Source organism: Dreissena polymorpha, chromosome 6 (assembly GCF_020536995.1).
Source record: "Dreissena polymorpha isolate Duluth1 chromosome 6, UMN_Dpol_1.0, whole genome shotgun sequence".
NCBI classification, from domain to species: Eukaryota; Metazoa; Mollusca; class Bivalvia; order Myida; family Dreissenidae; genus Dreissena; species Dreissena polymorpha.
The window spans coordinates 104,437,727-104,452,811 of record NC_068360.1 but is presented as its reverse complement, the minus strand read 5'-3'; the positions used below and the strand labels follow the sequence as shown (position 1 = coordinate 104,452,811).

Below are 15,085 nucleotides of genomic sequence, written 5' to 3'. Positions count from 1 at the left end.
TTCAACCTTTAAATCTAGTCATATGACATAATTTTTCGCCATCCGTATAATGAATCAGCTGATTGATGGCGTCATAAAATAACATACTTATTGCGTCATTTTCCTTCAATTTTGTTTGACGATTTATTATAAACGCGACTTATTTCACATGTACATGTACTGTATATCGACATATTTGAATTGTCAATTTATCACATTTTCCTTATTACGTGTAAAGTGCATTGTTTATAATCCATGCATAATTATACTTTTGACATTTAAAAATGTACAAGCCATACAAATATCGCACAATTCATAAATAATCTGCAATATATGCGTTCCGATTTAATTCACGTTAGGCATAGAGCTGTGTTGTATAAGATGGTAAAAATGGCACCACACTGGAATTCGGAACGTCCCATTTTGTACACGGGTATTATCCACTCATTTATCGGTTGTGTAATGGAATGTTTTCCATTCTTTGTGTATTTAAATATTAAATTATTTTCTTGTACAATAAGGGCATTTACCATAGACAAATAAAACATTGTGCAAGTTTAAACATAATTATGTTTGTATGCAGAAATCTGCAAATGCAACCGAGTTTACCAACGGCTATTATTTGATAAACTGCTCTGGTTCATTTTAACAGCAGTAATGAACGTAGAGTACATGACGTAGCGTGTGACGAAGAAGAAAGTTTATTGAGTTCATAAACTCATTTTAAAAAAGTAATAGGATGGCCTAAGGGTCTTTATTTAAATATGCTAAAATAATTATTAAAGACCCTAGATGCAAAATCGTCAATTATTGAGTTAAATGGATTATTAGATGGATTTTAAAGGATAATTAAAGGTAAGATACTAGTTTGAGCGTGTTAAGGTTTTTGTTGGTACTTTTGTCGTTCCCTGTTCTCGGGAAAATGATTTTTACATGGGCTCCATTGATGCATCGGATCACACACGGCATACCCATAACATTATGTAAAAAAAACACGTTTTGCGCGTCCTTAAATTCGTCGTCCGAAGTCGGAAAACGTATTGCCATGTATATTAAGTCAATTAAAGTGTCAGTCGCTGCCATTGTCTGTTTACTCTTCGAAATTGTCAAGGTCGTCGATGGTGTACATGTATGTTAACATCGACATCATTTTGTCAGGAGCAATCGCCGCCATATTGGATTTTGATCATTTTCTTTCGAAAATAAATTGAATTATAGTAAAGTAAAATCTTCTTTTCGCGGTCGTTATGTGTTACAATTCGCATGCTGCGTAAAATTGAATCGAGGCATATGGTGATATTTTTACTCGTTTTACAGTTTGTGTGTAAATGTTTCAAAGACTATTTTGCGTACCAGAACAAATACATTTATATCACTACGCATGGTTAAATTCGTTAGATTTTAAGCGCTTTTAAGAATCAATTAACATTATTGTTAAGGTTATTAGATCTATTTATGTTAAATGTCACGTTGAAAAAATCAAATGGGATAAATAGAATACTAGGAGTAGCGTTGAATACAGAGAAGTGTATGTTGCTCGGCTCGAACACCGAAAGCGCTCGCCAAGGCTCGCGCTACCGGCGTTCTAAGCCGCGCAACATAAACTTCTCTGTATTCAACGCTAACCTACTATTTTCTATATTTCCACTGAAAACGGATCCGGTACGCAGTAATTGGGAATTAAGAGCAAGCGATGCATCGTTCATTTTACATACACTATGTATGGTTTCAATTCTATTAAACATGCACGTCCGCTTCAGGGCATGGCAACAAATTGAAATATAGCACGCAGCAGTAATACATGCTCATTCTCATGCAATGCGATTCAATGTAGTAGGAGTTTGCACTTACATATTCACGGGTCTTATTATTCAAAGTATCTATTCTATGTATAATCCCACCGCGTTCGATCAAAAGTCATGAAAAAATCTGTTCGTCGATCTGTAAACTTGTAAGTCTTACTTAAATTAATAGCGCGTGTTTTCGATGATTCTGACAAGAACGCATAGCTTGTCAGCTGACCAGTGGAGATGCGATATCAATGCACAAATTGCATATAGCGATTGTATTTATTTATAATGGTACTTAGGTTTGTGTAAAATTGCATACTAAAGAAAGATTTATTTCAAATGTAGCCTTTATGTAAAAATTTACCCCACATAAGTGTTTTGTTGCAATAATAATGTTAATTTAAATGTAACATGACATGATAAAAAAATAACAATTATGTTAAATTTTACACGACGTAATTGCTTGGTTACAGTCATAATTTTATTTTAAATGTTTCTACGTGACAATCGGTTACAACGATAATAATTATGTTAACCTTTGCACGACAAAATACTTTCTTTGACGTAGTCAATCACTCCGGCTTCCAGCGGATGTTGCTGACCACGTGGCGTCATTGCGGACACGGCATCCAAGATGCGCAGCTCTACTACCGGTCTTGTACACCAGCCGACCGTCCATCGGGACGCCTCTGAATCCCCTGTTTCAAAACGATATTTAAAGGAACCTATGTTGATATCACCAAGAGAGAAACCTTCATTAATGTTCGATAATGTTTTGTAAGATGCACATTCTCTAAAAGACTGTTCAATAAGCACAATACACAACAAAAAATTCACAGAAATGCTTATAAAAAAGTTCGGACGGTAAATATTAAATAGTTAAAGTTGAAACTCGAACAATGTCTTCAGTAATATATGGGGCAGACACAGCAATTGTGGCCGAAACCTTTATTTTTAGGACAACATTGACCTTAAACCAGCATATCTGACTCATGCATTCTGCTTTTTTTATTTCCTCAACATTTTAGATATGTTTCATGAACATTCGTCAATGGTTATAAAACATTTAGAGCGGTAACGAACGTGTAATGGACAGAATGACAGACGGATGAATGGCCTGACGGACTGATGTATTTTCCGTCACGTTGCCAAATACACAGGCAAATCAAAAGGTGTCATTACCAGAGTTATGTTTTGTTAAAGTGATATTATGGGTATCTAGCAGTTTATAGTTGTCTATCGCAACCGATGTTTATTTTTTGGTGTTTTCACTTTATATAGTCTTATTTTTGTTAATGCAGCATCAGCATACTAAAACAATATCCCAGGAAAGAGAAAAATAATGCATTTGAATATCAACCGTACTTTCGTTTGACAACGGATCATGCATGTACAATGTGAACCTAAATTTAGTTTTAGTGCAGATTCGTTAATACGACAAAATGGCACAATTTTGTTTCACGAATCATTTCGGCTTAGAGGACTGGGTGAGTCACGTAAGAATATCGAATATAAAATATATTTTTATAAACAACTGGTAGCAAGATGAGTTGCAGATACTTGGTCAGTAACCACATTTTAATTAACTCTTTTGATCTGTTAATTCTTTTCAGCTCAAGTCAACAGTGAAAAATGCCCATAATATCACTTTAATATGTTCTCAGTAAGAAGATGTTAAACTCAATTATGAATTCTAAAGTAGCCCTTTAAACTTCCAGTAACATATTTTGCTTTTTGGAAAACATGTGAATAGTGCAGTATTTTTTTTTAATTCCTTGAACAAACAGATTATACATATATATAAATATATATGATTTTTCTGAAATTATAATTGTGATTCGCTGAAAGAGTTGCCGCAATCGGTTTTTACATATATACCACAGGAAAGCACGAAACAAAATACCACCCATACCGCGTATCAGTCTAACTGTAAATCCATTGTAGCCCAGTCGCCCTCCCAAAGGTGTCGAGGTGTCGCCTATAGCCTTCAATATGACGTCATAGGATTTCGTGTTACGTGGTATTACGTATTCGGGATCGGGTGTGCCGGAAAAGACGTGTAACGTGACTTCAAGGGTCCAAGAAGCGGCTATTGTATATAAAAACTGTGTGCACAAAAAACAAGTAGTAAGCTAACTGTATGCGAATTGTGCGTGTGTGCCTTATTGATAATTTAGGTCTTACTTCAGTTGTAAAATAGTTCGACTGGAATAATCTGTTTTTCTGTTATGATTGTATACAAACTTTACATCTATAAATAAAGGTGTATACCGAATTTATACACAAAAAGTCTATACCGACATCATATACATATAGGTGAATACCTGCCACATATACATATAGGTTTATATACCGACATCCCATTCATGTGTGAATAACATCCTAATATATATATATGTGTGTGTGTGTGTGTGTGTGTGTGTGTGTGTGTGTGTGTGTGTGTGTGTGTGTGTGTGTATGTGTGTGTGTGTGTGTGTGTGTGTGTGTGTGTGTGTGTGTGTGTGTGCGTGCGTGCGTGCGTGCGTGCGTGCGTGCGTGCGTGCGTGCGTGCGTGCGTGCGTGCGTGCGTGCGTGCGTGCGTGTGTGTGTGTGTGTGTGTGTGTGTGTGTGTGTGTGTGTGTGTGTGTGTGTGTGTGTGTGTGTGTGTGTGTGTGTGTGTGTGTGTGTGTGTGTGTGTGTGTGTGTGTGTGTGTGTGTGTGTGTGTGTGTGTGTGTGTGTGTGTGTGTGTGTGTGTGTGTGTGTGTGTGTGTGTGTGTGTGTGTGTGTGTGTGTGTGTGTGTGTGTGTGTGTGTGTGTGTGTGTGTGTGTGTGTGTGTCTGTGTGTGTGTGTGTGTGTCTGTGTGTGCATACATATGTATTTATTTATTTAATTAATTTCAATAATAATAATTAATAATTTGAATGTTATATTTACATTATTTTATATTCCGTATGTCTGTCATTAAAATGACAATTGAAGGCATGAAGATGAGTTCATACCGCATGCAATTTCCGTACACGTTACGGACCCATTGTAGCACCAGCAAGTATTGCATTCGTCTTGGAACACCGCACCGTGCGCGTACACTTGTCTCTTGTAATAGCAGCCTGTAAATAAATGCACTTTTTTCAGATACTCTACTCATTTGATAATTTCGAATTCAACGATAGACAAAACAAAAATCAATATAAGACAACCAAAGATCAGAAATATACAAAGTAGTCGCATCCTTGAGAGGAATATTTCTCCATTTTTGGCATCGAAATTGAAAAACTTTTGTGCAATAATCTGGGTTTGTCATACCACAAAAGCTTATATCGACCAGATAAAAAGGTGCCTGATATAATTCTTATATCAGGTAAGTTAAAAGATAATATATCAGTCTATGTTTCGAGGTACATCATATTACTTGGAAACTGCGCAAGCATTTAAATGTGTCATTTTAAACACGTAAATATTAGTATGATCTACAGGTTTTATTTCAAGAAGCATACATGTAGGACATATATCAGATCGCCGATTCTGCGTGGAACATCCGGCGATGATCGAACATGCCAGAGAGAGTTGCAGCAACAGATGCATCTATAAATATGCAATAAGAATGCTTTTGATTAATTATCATAATGATGACCATAATGGTGTAAAGGATGACGGTGGTTATCATGTTAAATTTGGAGCCGAGATGACAAGGAAGATTATAGCGATTGGAGAAATTTTTATGAATTTCGCTGCTACACAGCGTAGTTTAATATAGCAATAATTTCAAAAAGTTCAACGCATCGTTTTCTTTCAATATGGTGATTGCTTGAAGTATATTTACGTATACTTATAGCTAAAAGTATGGTTATGAATGCAGCCGAACTTTTTTTCAAAGTCATTTGGAAATGCGACTTCGATATATCCACAGTTCGACGTATCCGAGCTTGAAACAACGTTCAATGTAATTATTTTCTATGATTGCCATAAATTAGGGTGAAACAAATGACAGTTATATACATTATTTAACGAAATATTTTATTTGCGTACACCAAAACATACACAAAATGTTAAGCACAAATTTAACATGTTATACATGTGTTGTCTTAAGATGACGAGGTTATTATAATATGCTTATGTGCCCGTTTCCTGAAATCTACACGTTTTTTCTTTTCGTTCCATGCTTTTGAACGAGGATTTTAAAAATGCGAAAAATGTTAGAAAGCTCCTTGAACGTTCTTACAAATTATAACCATAATGTCACGTGACAGCGAGAATGAAGCTCGCTGCTGATGTGGAATAATGGTACGTTAGTTTCCACATCGTTGTCACTATAATATGTTACATGATTTAATTATATTTTTTATTATATTATATTAACATATCGAGGTTTACACTAACGATGAGGTTTTCGCTTATTGTCAATATAATAAATATTATGCCTCAGTGAAATGATCAACGTGTATCATTTCACTCGAGTTAGAATGAAATTATCAGGTCGTCGTTTACTATTATTCACTACTGATTCAATGCTTAGTACGAAATAAAATATTGTATGGTTGTGGAATTCTGACTCGCGTTTTGGCATTTATATATTTTATTTCAAATTTCTTCTACCTATTTCTTCCGTATGTCACACAAAGTAGTTGAACTAGTAGTTACAGAGCTAAACAAGCAAACCTTTGTAAAATGCATTTGAACAAACTTACCTTACTTTATGATCAATAGCATCGCTAAGCAAACTTATTATAATACAACGTGGACGATCGGTATTTATATAAAGTTTGAGTTTCATTAACATGACGAAAGAGAAATGCTAATCTTAATGGATAATCGGATAATGTAAATACATATGTCTGTATGGGCTATTTCTGCCGATAAGCCTTTAAAAATCGAGATAGATTACGACAGGCCTTTCCCATGACAAGTAATTATGTTGCAACTTCTGCCGATTGCATTCAGGTATTATACATGCGCTAACGAATAGCACAGCCTATGTAATTCACGCAATTAATGTGCACTGTTTAACGCATCAGGTATGTCAACAGCATCTTGCGGTGAGCTTCAACTTATTGTATTACGCATGCGCATTTAGAGGAAGATAAAACTATCAGACCCCTATATATTATAAATAACATTTGCGTTTTTTTATTTACAAAAAATAGGTGTTTAATAATAAAACCATTTTAATTGATATTGTGTTTCGGCATTGATATATCAATATATATATATATATATTTATTTATTTATTTAGTTAGTTATTTATTTAGGACTAATGAACCTTGCTGCTGTCATATATACTTCACAATGTCAAATTAATTGAACGAGGTACATACTTCGTTTACGAATAAACATTGTTTATTTAGTCAGTGTTGAAATAATATCACATTCATCCTCGGCAGATCTTTTCATGTTCTAGGCCTCGCATTAAAAACATTATATTCTTTATCTTGTATTCAATGCTATCGTAAAATTATATTATCGTACCATAAACATATTGATTGCTTTCACTTATTTATTTATGTGTATAAATGATTGATGCATGTGTATCACTTCTCACTCCAAACATAAACAACCAGCGATAATAAGTTAAAGCATGCATAACATGCATTAACGTGAGTGAGTATTGATTGTATTATTTCATTACTGTCTAAGCAGATCTATTAGTATTTAAACAGGTACACTTTTTATGTCATATGAATAGTTCTGATAACATACAGGTACCTTCTATTTAAACACTGAAGAATATAAGCTCCATTCGATTTTTCTCAGTATTGTTTCTGTTTTGCATTGACGTGGCGAAATCGTTACTCACTGACAATTTATATTTTCCGACAAAGTGAAACCGATAAGAGGAAGAGTTTAAAACCGTTAACAATAAGATAAATAGTTGCAAGACCGTAAACAATAATAGAAACAGTTCTAAGACCGTAAACAATGAGAGAAATAGTTCTAATATCACTGACAATAAGACGAATAGTTGTAAGACCGTAAACAATATGATAAATAGCTGTAAGACCGTGAACAATAAAACAAATAATGATAAGCCGTAAACAATGAGAAAATAGTTGTTAGACCGTAAACAATAAGATAAATAGTTTTAAGTCTATAAACAATATAAGAAATAGGTGTAAGAATTTCACAATAAGAGAAATAGTGGTAAGGCCGAAAAATAAAAGATAAATAGTTTTAAGACCGTAAACAATATAAGAAAAAGTGGAAAGACCGTAAACACTCAGAGAAAAAGTTTTAAGTTCGTAATCAATAAGAGGAATAGAAGTACAACAGTAAACAATAAGATGAGTAATTGTTAGATCGTAAACAATACGAAAAATAATTGTATGATAATTAATCGACTTTTAAAACATTATGAAAACTTTTACAAATAAAAACACTTCACATAGGCCTACTTTAATTCATATTGGTACCCAATTTGAATCAACCATTAGTAAAGCAAATAACCTATTTGCCTTCTATTTATCTCAACCAACTTTTTAAATACGTATATGAACATCAGAAATGACCTTTACATATGACCCGCAGACCCGAATGAATACATTCCATTCATTTCATCGGCTGATTCGAGCATAATCCCCCGGAACATTGGCAACATCACCGCGTCTTTGTAGTATAGGATGTAACACTTATCTGTGTAAGGAAATGTGGACTTCTCTCTGCATGTTCATTATGGCCCAGATACAATCACGAATCCATCCCCAAGACTTTCAGGGTCAGTGCTGGGTCAGTAAATCGTCATGGGAAGACAGAAGGTACTTTTAATAGTCGCCTTTTTTGATAACACAGTATATCTTTCAATATATCAAATAGCACGATTGTTTGGGAAATAAATGAATGAAAACCTATCGGTAAATGCAATTTGTATTGAATTGTGAGACAAAACTACCAAAGTATAGTGTCCATAATAGAAAAGAAATCGTTTCCGAACTCGGGGTACAGTTAAGCATAATTAAGAGTATGGCCAATGGCCAGTCCTGTGTATTCTGAGGAGATTCCATGTGTGTGTGTGTGTATTTCGATGTTTATGAGATTCCTCCGCTCCTTGGGCTGCATTATGTGCGAACCCGGAGTGTGTCCCAGCACTCATTCCTAATCAAATTTTTAGACTCACTTAAGTTGGGACGAATTTTGAATGATAGCTGCAATTTCCAGCTATTTATTGTTTTCTGAAATATTTTTAATTTTGAGGTGATCTTGTGCTGTGGGGGGGGGACCGGAGCACCCGGAGGAAACCACACCTGTCCGGTATGGTTACCACCAATTAAACTCACATGCGACGGGAAGGGGAATCGAACCCGGGTCGCCTAGGCGAGAAGCGAGCGTGCCAACCACTGCGATAGCGGGACAGCAGGAGATTTCACTAAATCGTGCCTGCTTTTATAGCAGCCAGACTACGCAGGTGCGCAGGCTTGGCTTGAGCTACGCTGGCCGCGTATGCTATAAGACCAATATTCGCATGACGCGGATGTAACAGTGTTATTTGAGTATGTGGAAAGAAAATATCGTTTTAATCAAATATCAAATTTTTTTTATAAGAAATAAATTCATAATAATCCACATGAGGACACATTAAATAATGATTTGATCACTGGAACTAAAAGTTGTACCCACGAACACTATTAGTTAATGTACATGCACTTCATGACAAATATTTCATGCGGTGGATATGCGACTTTTAAGTGAAAAAGACAGACAACAATAACGAAATTCATAGTTAAGAAAATTATTTGTCTACCTTTTTTTCAAAGTCAGGATGTACCCGGAATAATTTTAACGATATTTCTTGTTTCTCAGTTCTGTCAAATTGTGCTTTATCATCTCATGATCATGGTCTGCATATTTTGTCACAAGTATGTATGTTTGTATTATATTGCTAACATGAGTTCACGAATAAGTAAATACATATTATTGAAACAAACAATTAAACTCCTCATAAGATACACATGTTGTAATATTATTTTATTCAATAAATAATTAAATTTTTATCATATGTTAATTTTTTATATGAAATAATTTAATAGGCGATTGTGCCACATGTTCAATAACTTAGAATATTATTATGTGCTTCTTAGATGCGTTTAAAGACTTTGTTGTGATGTTAATTAATTTAAATGATATCTTAGGTGTTTAAGCAATAATTTTTAATTCAACAAAATCTCAAACTAAAGGTTACAATAACACTGATAATGAACAAATGAAGACTTCGGTGAAATCATTTGCAGTTTCGTATAAATAAAGGGTGTTAGTAAAGACCAGAAAAGCTGATAATGGGCACGTTGTGGTCATATGAGATAAATACGGAACTGAGGACTGGGGAATCATCATCTGAAGCGTGGTTGAATATCTATGCTCAACACTGACAGCTTATTTCTCAAACTGACTTAGTACTAGTAGTAAGTGCATAAAGTATTGTATGCGCTTCAGTGATAATTGCTTCCTGGCTGCAGCACCAATGCATTGGAATTCACTGCCTGCAGGGCTCAAAGGGTAACACAAGGCACTCAAAATCATAACAAAGAGCTAAAACGTGTATAAGGTGTTATAAAAACGGGTGGATATATTTAACAAGTATTCTATTGCATATTTTTACTTCCTTTTTTCAAGCATGTTATAATCCATTTTAAAACGAGATATGTTCTTAAAAGTAGTTGAATATATATATATATATATATATATATATATATATATATACATACATTTCAGTAAGACATACATTTTTTATTTATATTTCCAGCATGATTGTATCAGTTTGTGCATGTCTTTAGTTTTGCTTAAAATGTTTAACCCTCGGTGCATGAATATTTTCTGTAGTATTGTGCTAGACTAGGGCAACCAAACGTCTTAAATATCCAAACCGGCAAACCGGGATATTTTTATTTGTTTATCTATTTGTATATTTTTATTTATTTTTTTATTCATTTATTTATTAATATATATATATATATATATATATATATATATATATATATATATATTTATTTATTTATTTATTTATTTATTTATTTATTTATTTATTTATTTATCTATTTATTTATTCACTTATTCATTTATTTATTTATTTATTTATTTATTCACTTATTTATTTATTAATTCACTTATTTTTTATTTTATTATTTTTTATTTTTTTTTATTTATTTGTTTATTTATTTATTTATTATTTATGCATGTATTTATTTATACAAGAAAAGAACACTGCCTCTACTGTAGTTCACAGAGATCATATGGTAACTGTAAATAATGCCACGAAATAAATAGACTTGCTTTTGCAATAGCTTTACAAGAAAAAACATTTCTTACTATATTTTGTACGATGTGGATTTTGTTTTATTATGTTACATGTTTGCATGTTAAGCTTTTTGGGTTGGTTCTATTTTTGTCATAATATTAGCGAACAGAAAATAACAGAAACTGCTAGAAGTGACAGTTAATCACAACGTATACATTGCCCTTATTACATACATTTTCTTAAGTAATGGAACGTTACATACATTCATTATATTGCAGAAAAGGGTCACTTCTACAAAAATCGGAAAACGATGTGTTACTGCCAATTGTTTGGTTGTTGACAGGTATGTCCGCAGCCATTGGAACAGCATTTATGTACGCCCGGGCACGATCGGAAAAGCACGCTTCCACGCATATCCCAATGCCAGGCTCAGGACATACGCCTGGTTTGTCTAAAACGGGTACATTCACAATTGAAGCGAGTAAAATCACAATAGAAACGAGTACATTCACAATTGAAACAAATGCACTCACACTTGAAACGAGCGCACTCATAATTTTAAAAACGAGTGCACTCACAATTGAAACGAGTGCACTCAGAATTAAAACGAGTGGCAGTGCACTCACAATTGAAACGAGTACACTCTTAATTGAAATGTGTACACTCAAAATTGAAACGCGTACTCTCACAATTTAAACGAGTACACTCACAATTGAAACGAGTACACTTACAATGAAACGAGCACACTCAAAATTGAAACGAGTGCACTCCAATTTTAAACGCGTACAATCACAATTGAAACGCGTACACTCACAATTGAAACGAGCACACTCACAATTGAAACGAGTACACTCACAATTAAAACGAGGACACTCACAATTCAGACGATTACACTCACAATTAAAGAGACACTTGTCTACGTATGTCTCAAGAAAACACTGTGCACTAATAATATATAAGTTTACGCACACATTTGGAATTAAATTATAAGATCAAAACGAGCAAATTGTGAAAATATTATTTGCTCTGGTCATTCTTGAATCATAATCTACCCCAGCAAACAAATAATCTCAATGTATAACAAGATAATTAACGCTCTTTTAATTTACAATTACATGCGAGTATGCCGATGTTATTGCGCGCATTTATTAATAATGTCGTGTTTTTTGTATATTTTTAAACGTCTTCAATATTCAGATGAAATAATAAAATATTACTAATTTGTATATCAATTAAGATATATGAGTTTTTAAATTGCTTGAATAATGAAGTGTCCATTAATATTGGTTAGAAATTACAGATTTCAAATTAATGTATATAATATATTGTGTAGAATGTTCCCATGTTTTTTTGGAAATAATTTGTAAATCAAAAAATGCTCTTGAAGACAATCCATAATCACCGCCGCTTTGTTAAATAGTTTAATATTATTTATTCAGTTCTTCATATGAGCAATATCATAATGCAGTTCAATTTATGAACAAAATAATGTATGCACTGCAACTAAATAACAATATAAGACTTTTTTCTTGCAATTTTGGGAAAACAGGCAATTTCGGGATTGTGAATTGTTTTGAGCCAAATGTCCGCTGTTTTGTGGAAAACAATTTTAATATAACTCTTTATAGACAATCCCAGAAATCGATTACTCCCTTATTATCGACCTTGAATACTCGCATTCGCCGCCATTATGGTACTGAATAAAAATACAGGGACCAATATATTTGTAGAGGTACCTGAACAATTAAAGAAAGTGAAGCGATTTTAATATATTTGATATTTCAATCGTTTCTCTTATCGATTTGATCATAACATAATAGTTCGTTTTTTTATTAATATTTATATCAGGTATTTGGTGATTAATAGAAACAAGGTTCATCTGCATTTTTAGAGTAATAAAACTCAGCATGAGTTAGGCCTTTATTGTCACTTTACATGATATTTGAATGTAACGCTTGGCATCATAATAACGGCATCTGCACATCTGCAGAATGTTGCGTCACAGATATGCCAATTAACACTTTTAATCCACCCTTTGGATAACATCTTTCACTGAAGGAATGCTTTCGTGACTCGATCGCATTTTTTTCTCAAGACAATTATCTTGCTTAAAATGACAATCAGTAATTAACGAAGAAAAATATTTATAAAAAAAACATCACGTATTTTGTTCGAGCTTTAAGCGTTTATTTTAAATCTAAGATTCAAATTGAAAATTTAAAAAAGAAATTAATACGTTTATGGAATGTTTCGAACCTTATTGGAACTATTTAAGTATACTTATGGCTCCATATGTGTCATGTTAGACATTGTTATCGAAAATTTATATTTTATTAATACCATAAAATAAAAAAAGAAGTCAGTCAAGTAAATATTGAGAGTCACACAAACAGTTTTTTAAGGCTAAATACTTCGATTTAACGAGTAAAATATTGTTAAAATAGTAAAATTCAAATGCATTTAAGGCAAAAGCAGATATGCACTCCTCAATAAAAAAATGCGATGTTCTGACATCTTACACATTATCGCTAAAATATAACCTGAGATACATATGTTAGAAATCTAGCGTTATTATTTTTAGTTAACATCTTTTTGTTAACGATGTGAAACATATATTCATGAATGTGTCCAATCCTTGTTTATTGTGAGATCTTGGAACGCTGTTTTCTACCAGATTCTTCAGTACCGTAATGGAAGCGGTAATACCCAATATGACAGCGGTTAATTGATCGATTCTGGGAGTGTCTATAATAACACAAATTATAAATACACTATTCTACAAATTTAAGTTATATACTTTAATAGATGTAATTTGAATAAAATTAATATATAGTTATCACAAGATACTTATTAAAAAAGCTTATTATAATTTGTTTACCATTCAGCTCTGGGAATTGGCCCGTTTAACGAACCCGTAGATTCGGCTGAAAAAGGCCTGAATATAAATGATAAAGTGCATGCTATGAACAATATACTTTAGGCAGTGCAACATTGAAAACTTCATCAGTTATTGCATAAAAATGACAAGTGAAGGCCTGAAGATGATAAATTACCTGGGCAGCCAATTTCCGTACATCCTACGGACCCGTTGTGACACCAGCAAGTAATGCAATCGTCTTGGAACTCCGAACCATGCTCGTACCATTGTCCCTTGTAATTGCAGCCAATAAATAAGTAATCATTTCTTTCAGATACTCTACTCATTTGATAATTTCGAATACATCGAAAGACAAAACACAAAGCAATATGAGACTACCACAGATCAGAAATACACCAAGTAGTCGCAATTTTGAGAGGAATATTGATCCGTTACTGTCATTGAATTGCTAAACTTTTTATAATCTATTGGATTTTAGTTAAGTTTTGGTGCAATTATCTAGGTTGGTCAAACCAGAAAGCTGATATCGACCTGATAAAAAGGTGGATGATATAATTCTACTATCAGGTATTTTAAATGATTAAATATCAATCTATGTGAGGAGGTTCATTATATTACTCAAATTCAACGCAAGCATTAAAACGTGTTTTTTTAAACTCTGTAATACTAATCTTATCCACCGGTTTTATTAAATCGAGAAACATACATCTTTGCCGAAAACATTGGGGAGGGCGCCGAATCTGCGTGAAACATCCAGCTATGATGGCACATGCCAGAGAAAGTTGAAGCAACAGATGCATCTTTATACAAAAATAAGATTACATTTGATTAATGATCATTATGATGACCATAATGGTTAAAAGCATGATGATAATGAAGTTCGGCCGATTCTGTTTCTGATTCTGATTCCGACGATGTTAATGTTGGTGTTGATGATGATGATGATGATGATGATGATCATGAGGAGGAGGAGGAGGAGGAGGAGGAGGATGGTGATGATGATGATGATGATGATGATGATGATGATGATGATGATGATGATGATGATGATGATGATGATGATGATGATGATGATGGTGATGATGATGAGGAGGAGGAGGAGGTGGTGGAGGAGGAGAAGGAGGAGGAGGAGGATGAGGATGAGGACGAGGATAAGGATGATAATGATGATGCTGATGAGGAGGAGGCGGAGGAGGAGGAGGAGGAGGGGGAAGAAGAGGAGGTGGAGGAGGAGGAG

At 33.7% G+C, this 15,085-nt stretch overlaps 1 protein-coding gene across 1 annotated transcript in view; it reads right to left on the bottom strand.

Annotated features, from left to right (window-relative positions):
- LOC127835966 (uncharacterized) overlaps nucleotides 1-14,115 on the bottom strand; it is a 47,018-nt gene extending 32,903 nt beyond the window's left edge. The window contains exons 1-4 of the mRNA XM_052362384.1: nucleotides 14,052-14,115; nucleotides 11,290-11,421; nucleotides 4,750-4,857; nucleotides 3,682-3,858 (exon numbers count right to left, since the gene is read on the bottom strand). Of these exons, the coding sequence (XP_052218344.1) occupies nucleotides 3,682-3,858; nucleotides 4,750-4,857; nucleotides 11,290-11,421; nucleotides 14,052-14,115 (481 nt within the window). The remainder of the gene's footprint in view (nucleotides 1-3,681; nucleotides 3,859-4,749; nucleotides 4,858-11,289; nucleotides 11,422-14,051) is intronic.
- Between the last annotated feature and the right edge of the window lie 970 nt (nucleotides 14,116-15,085).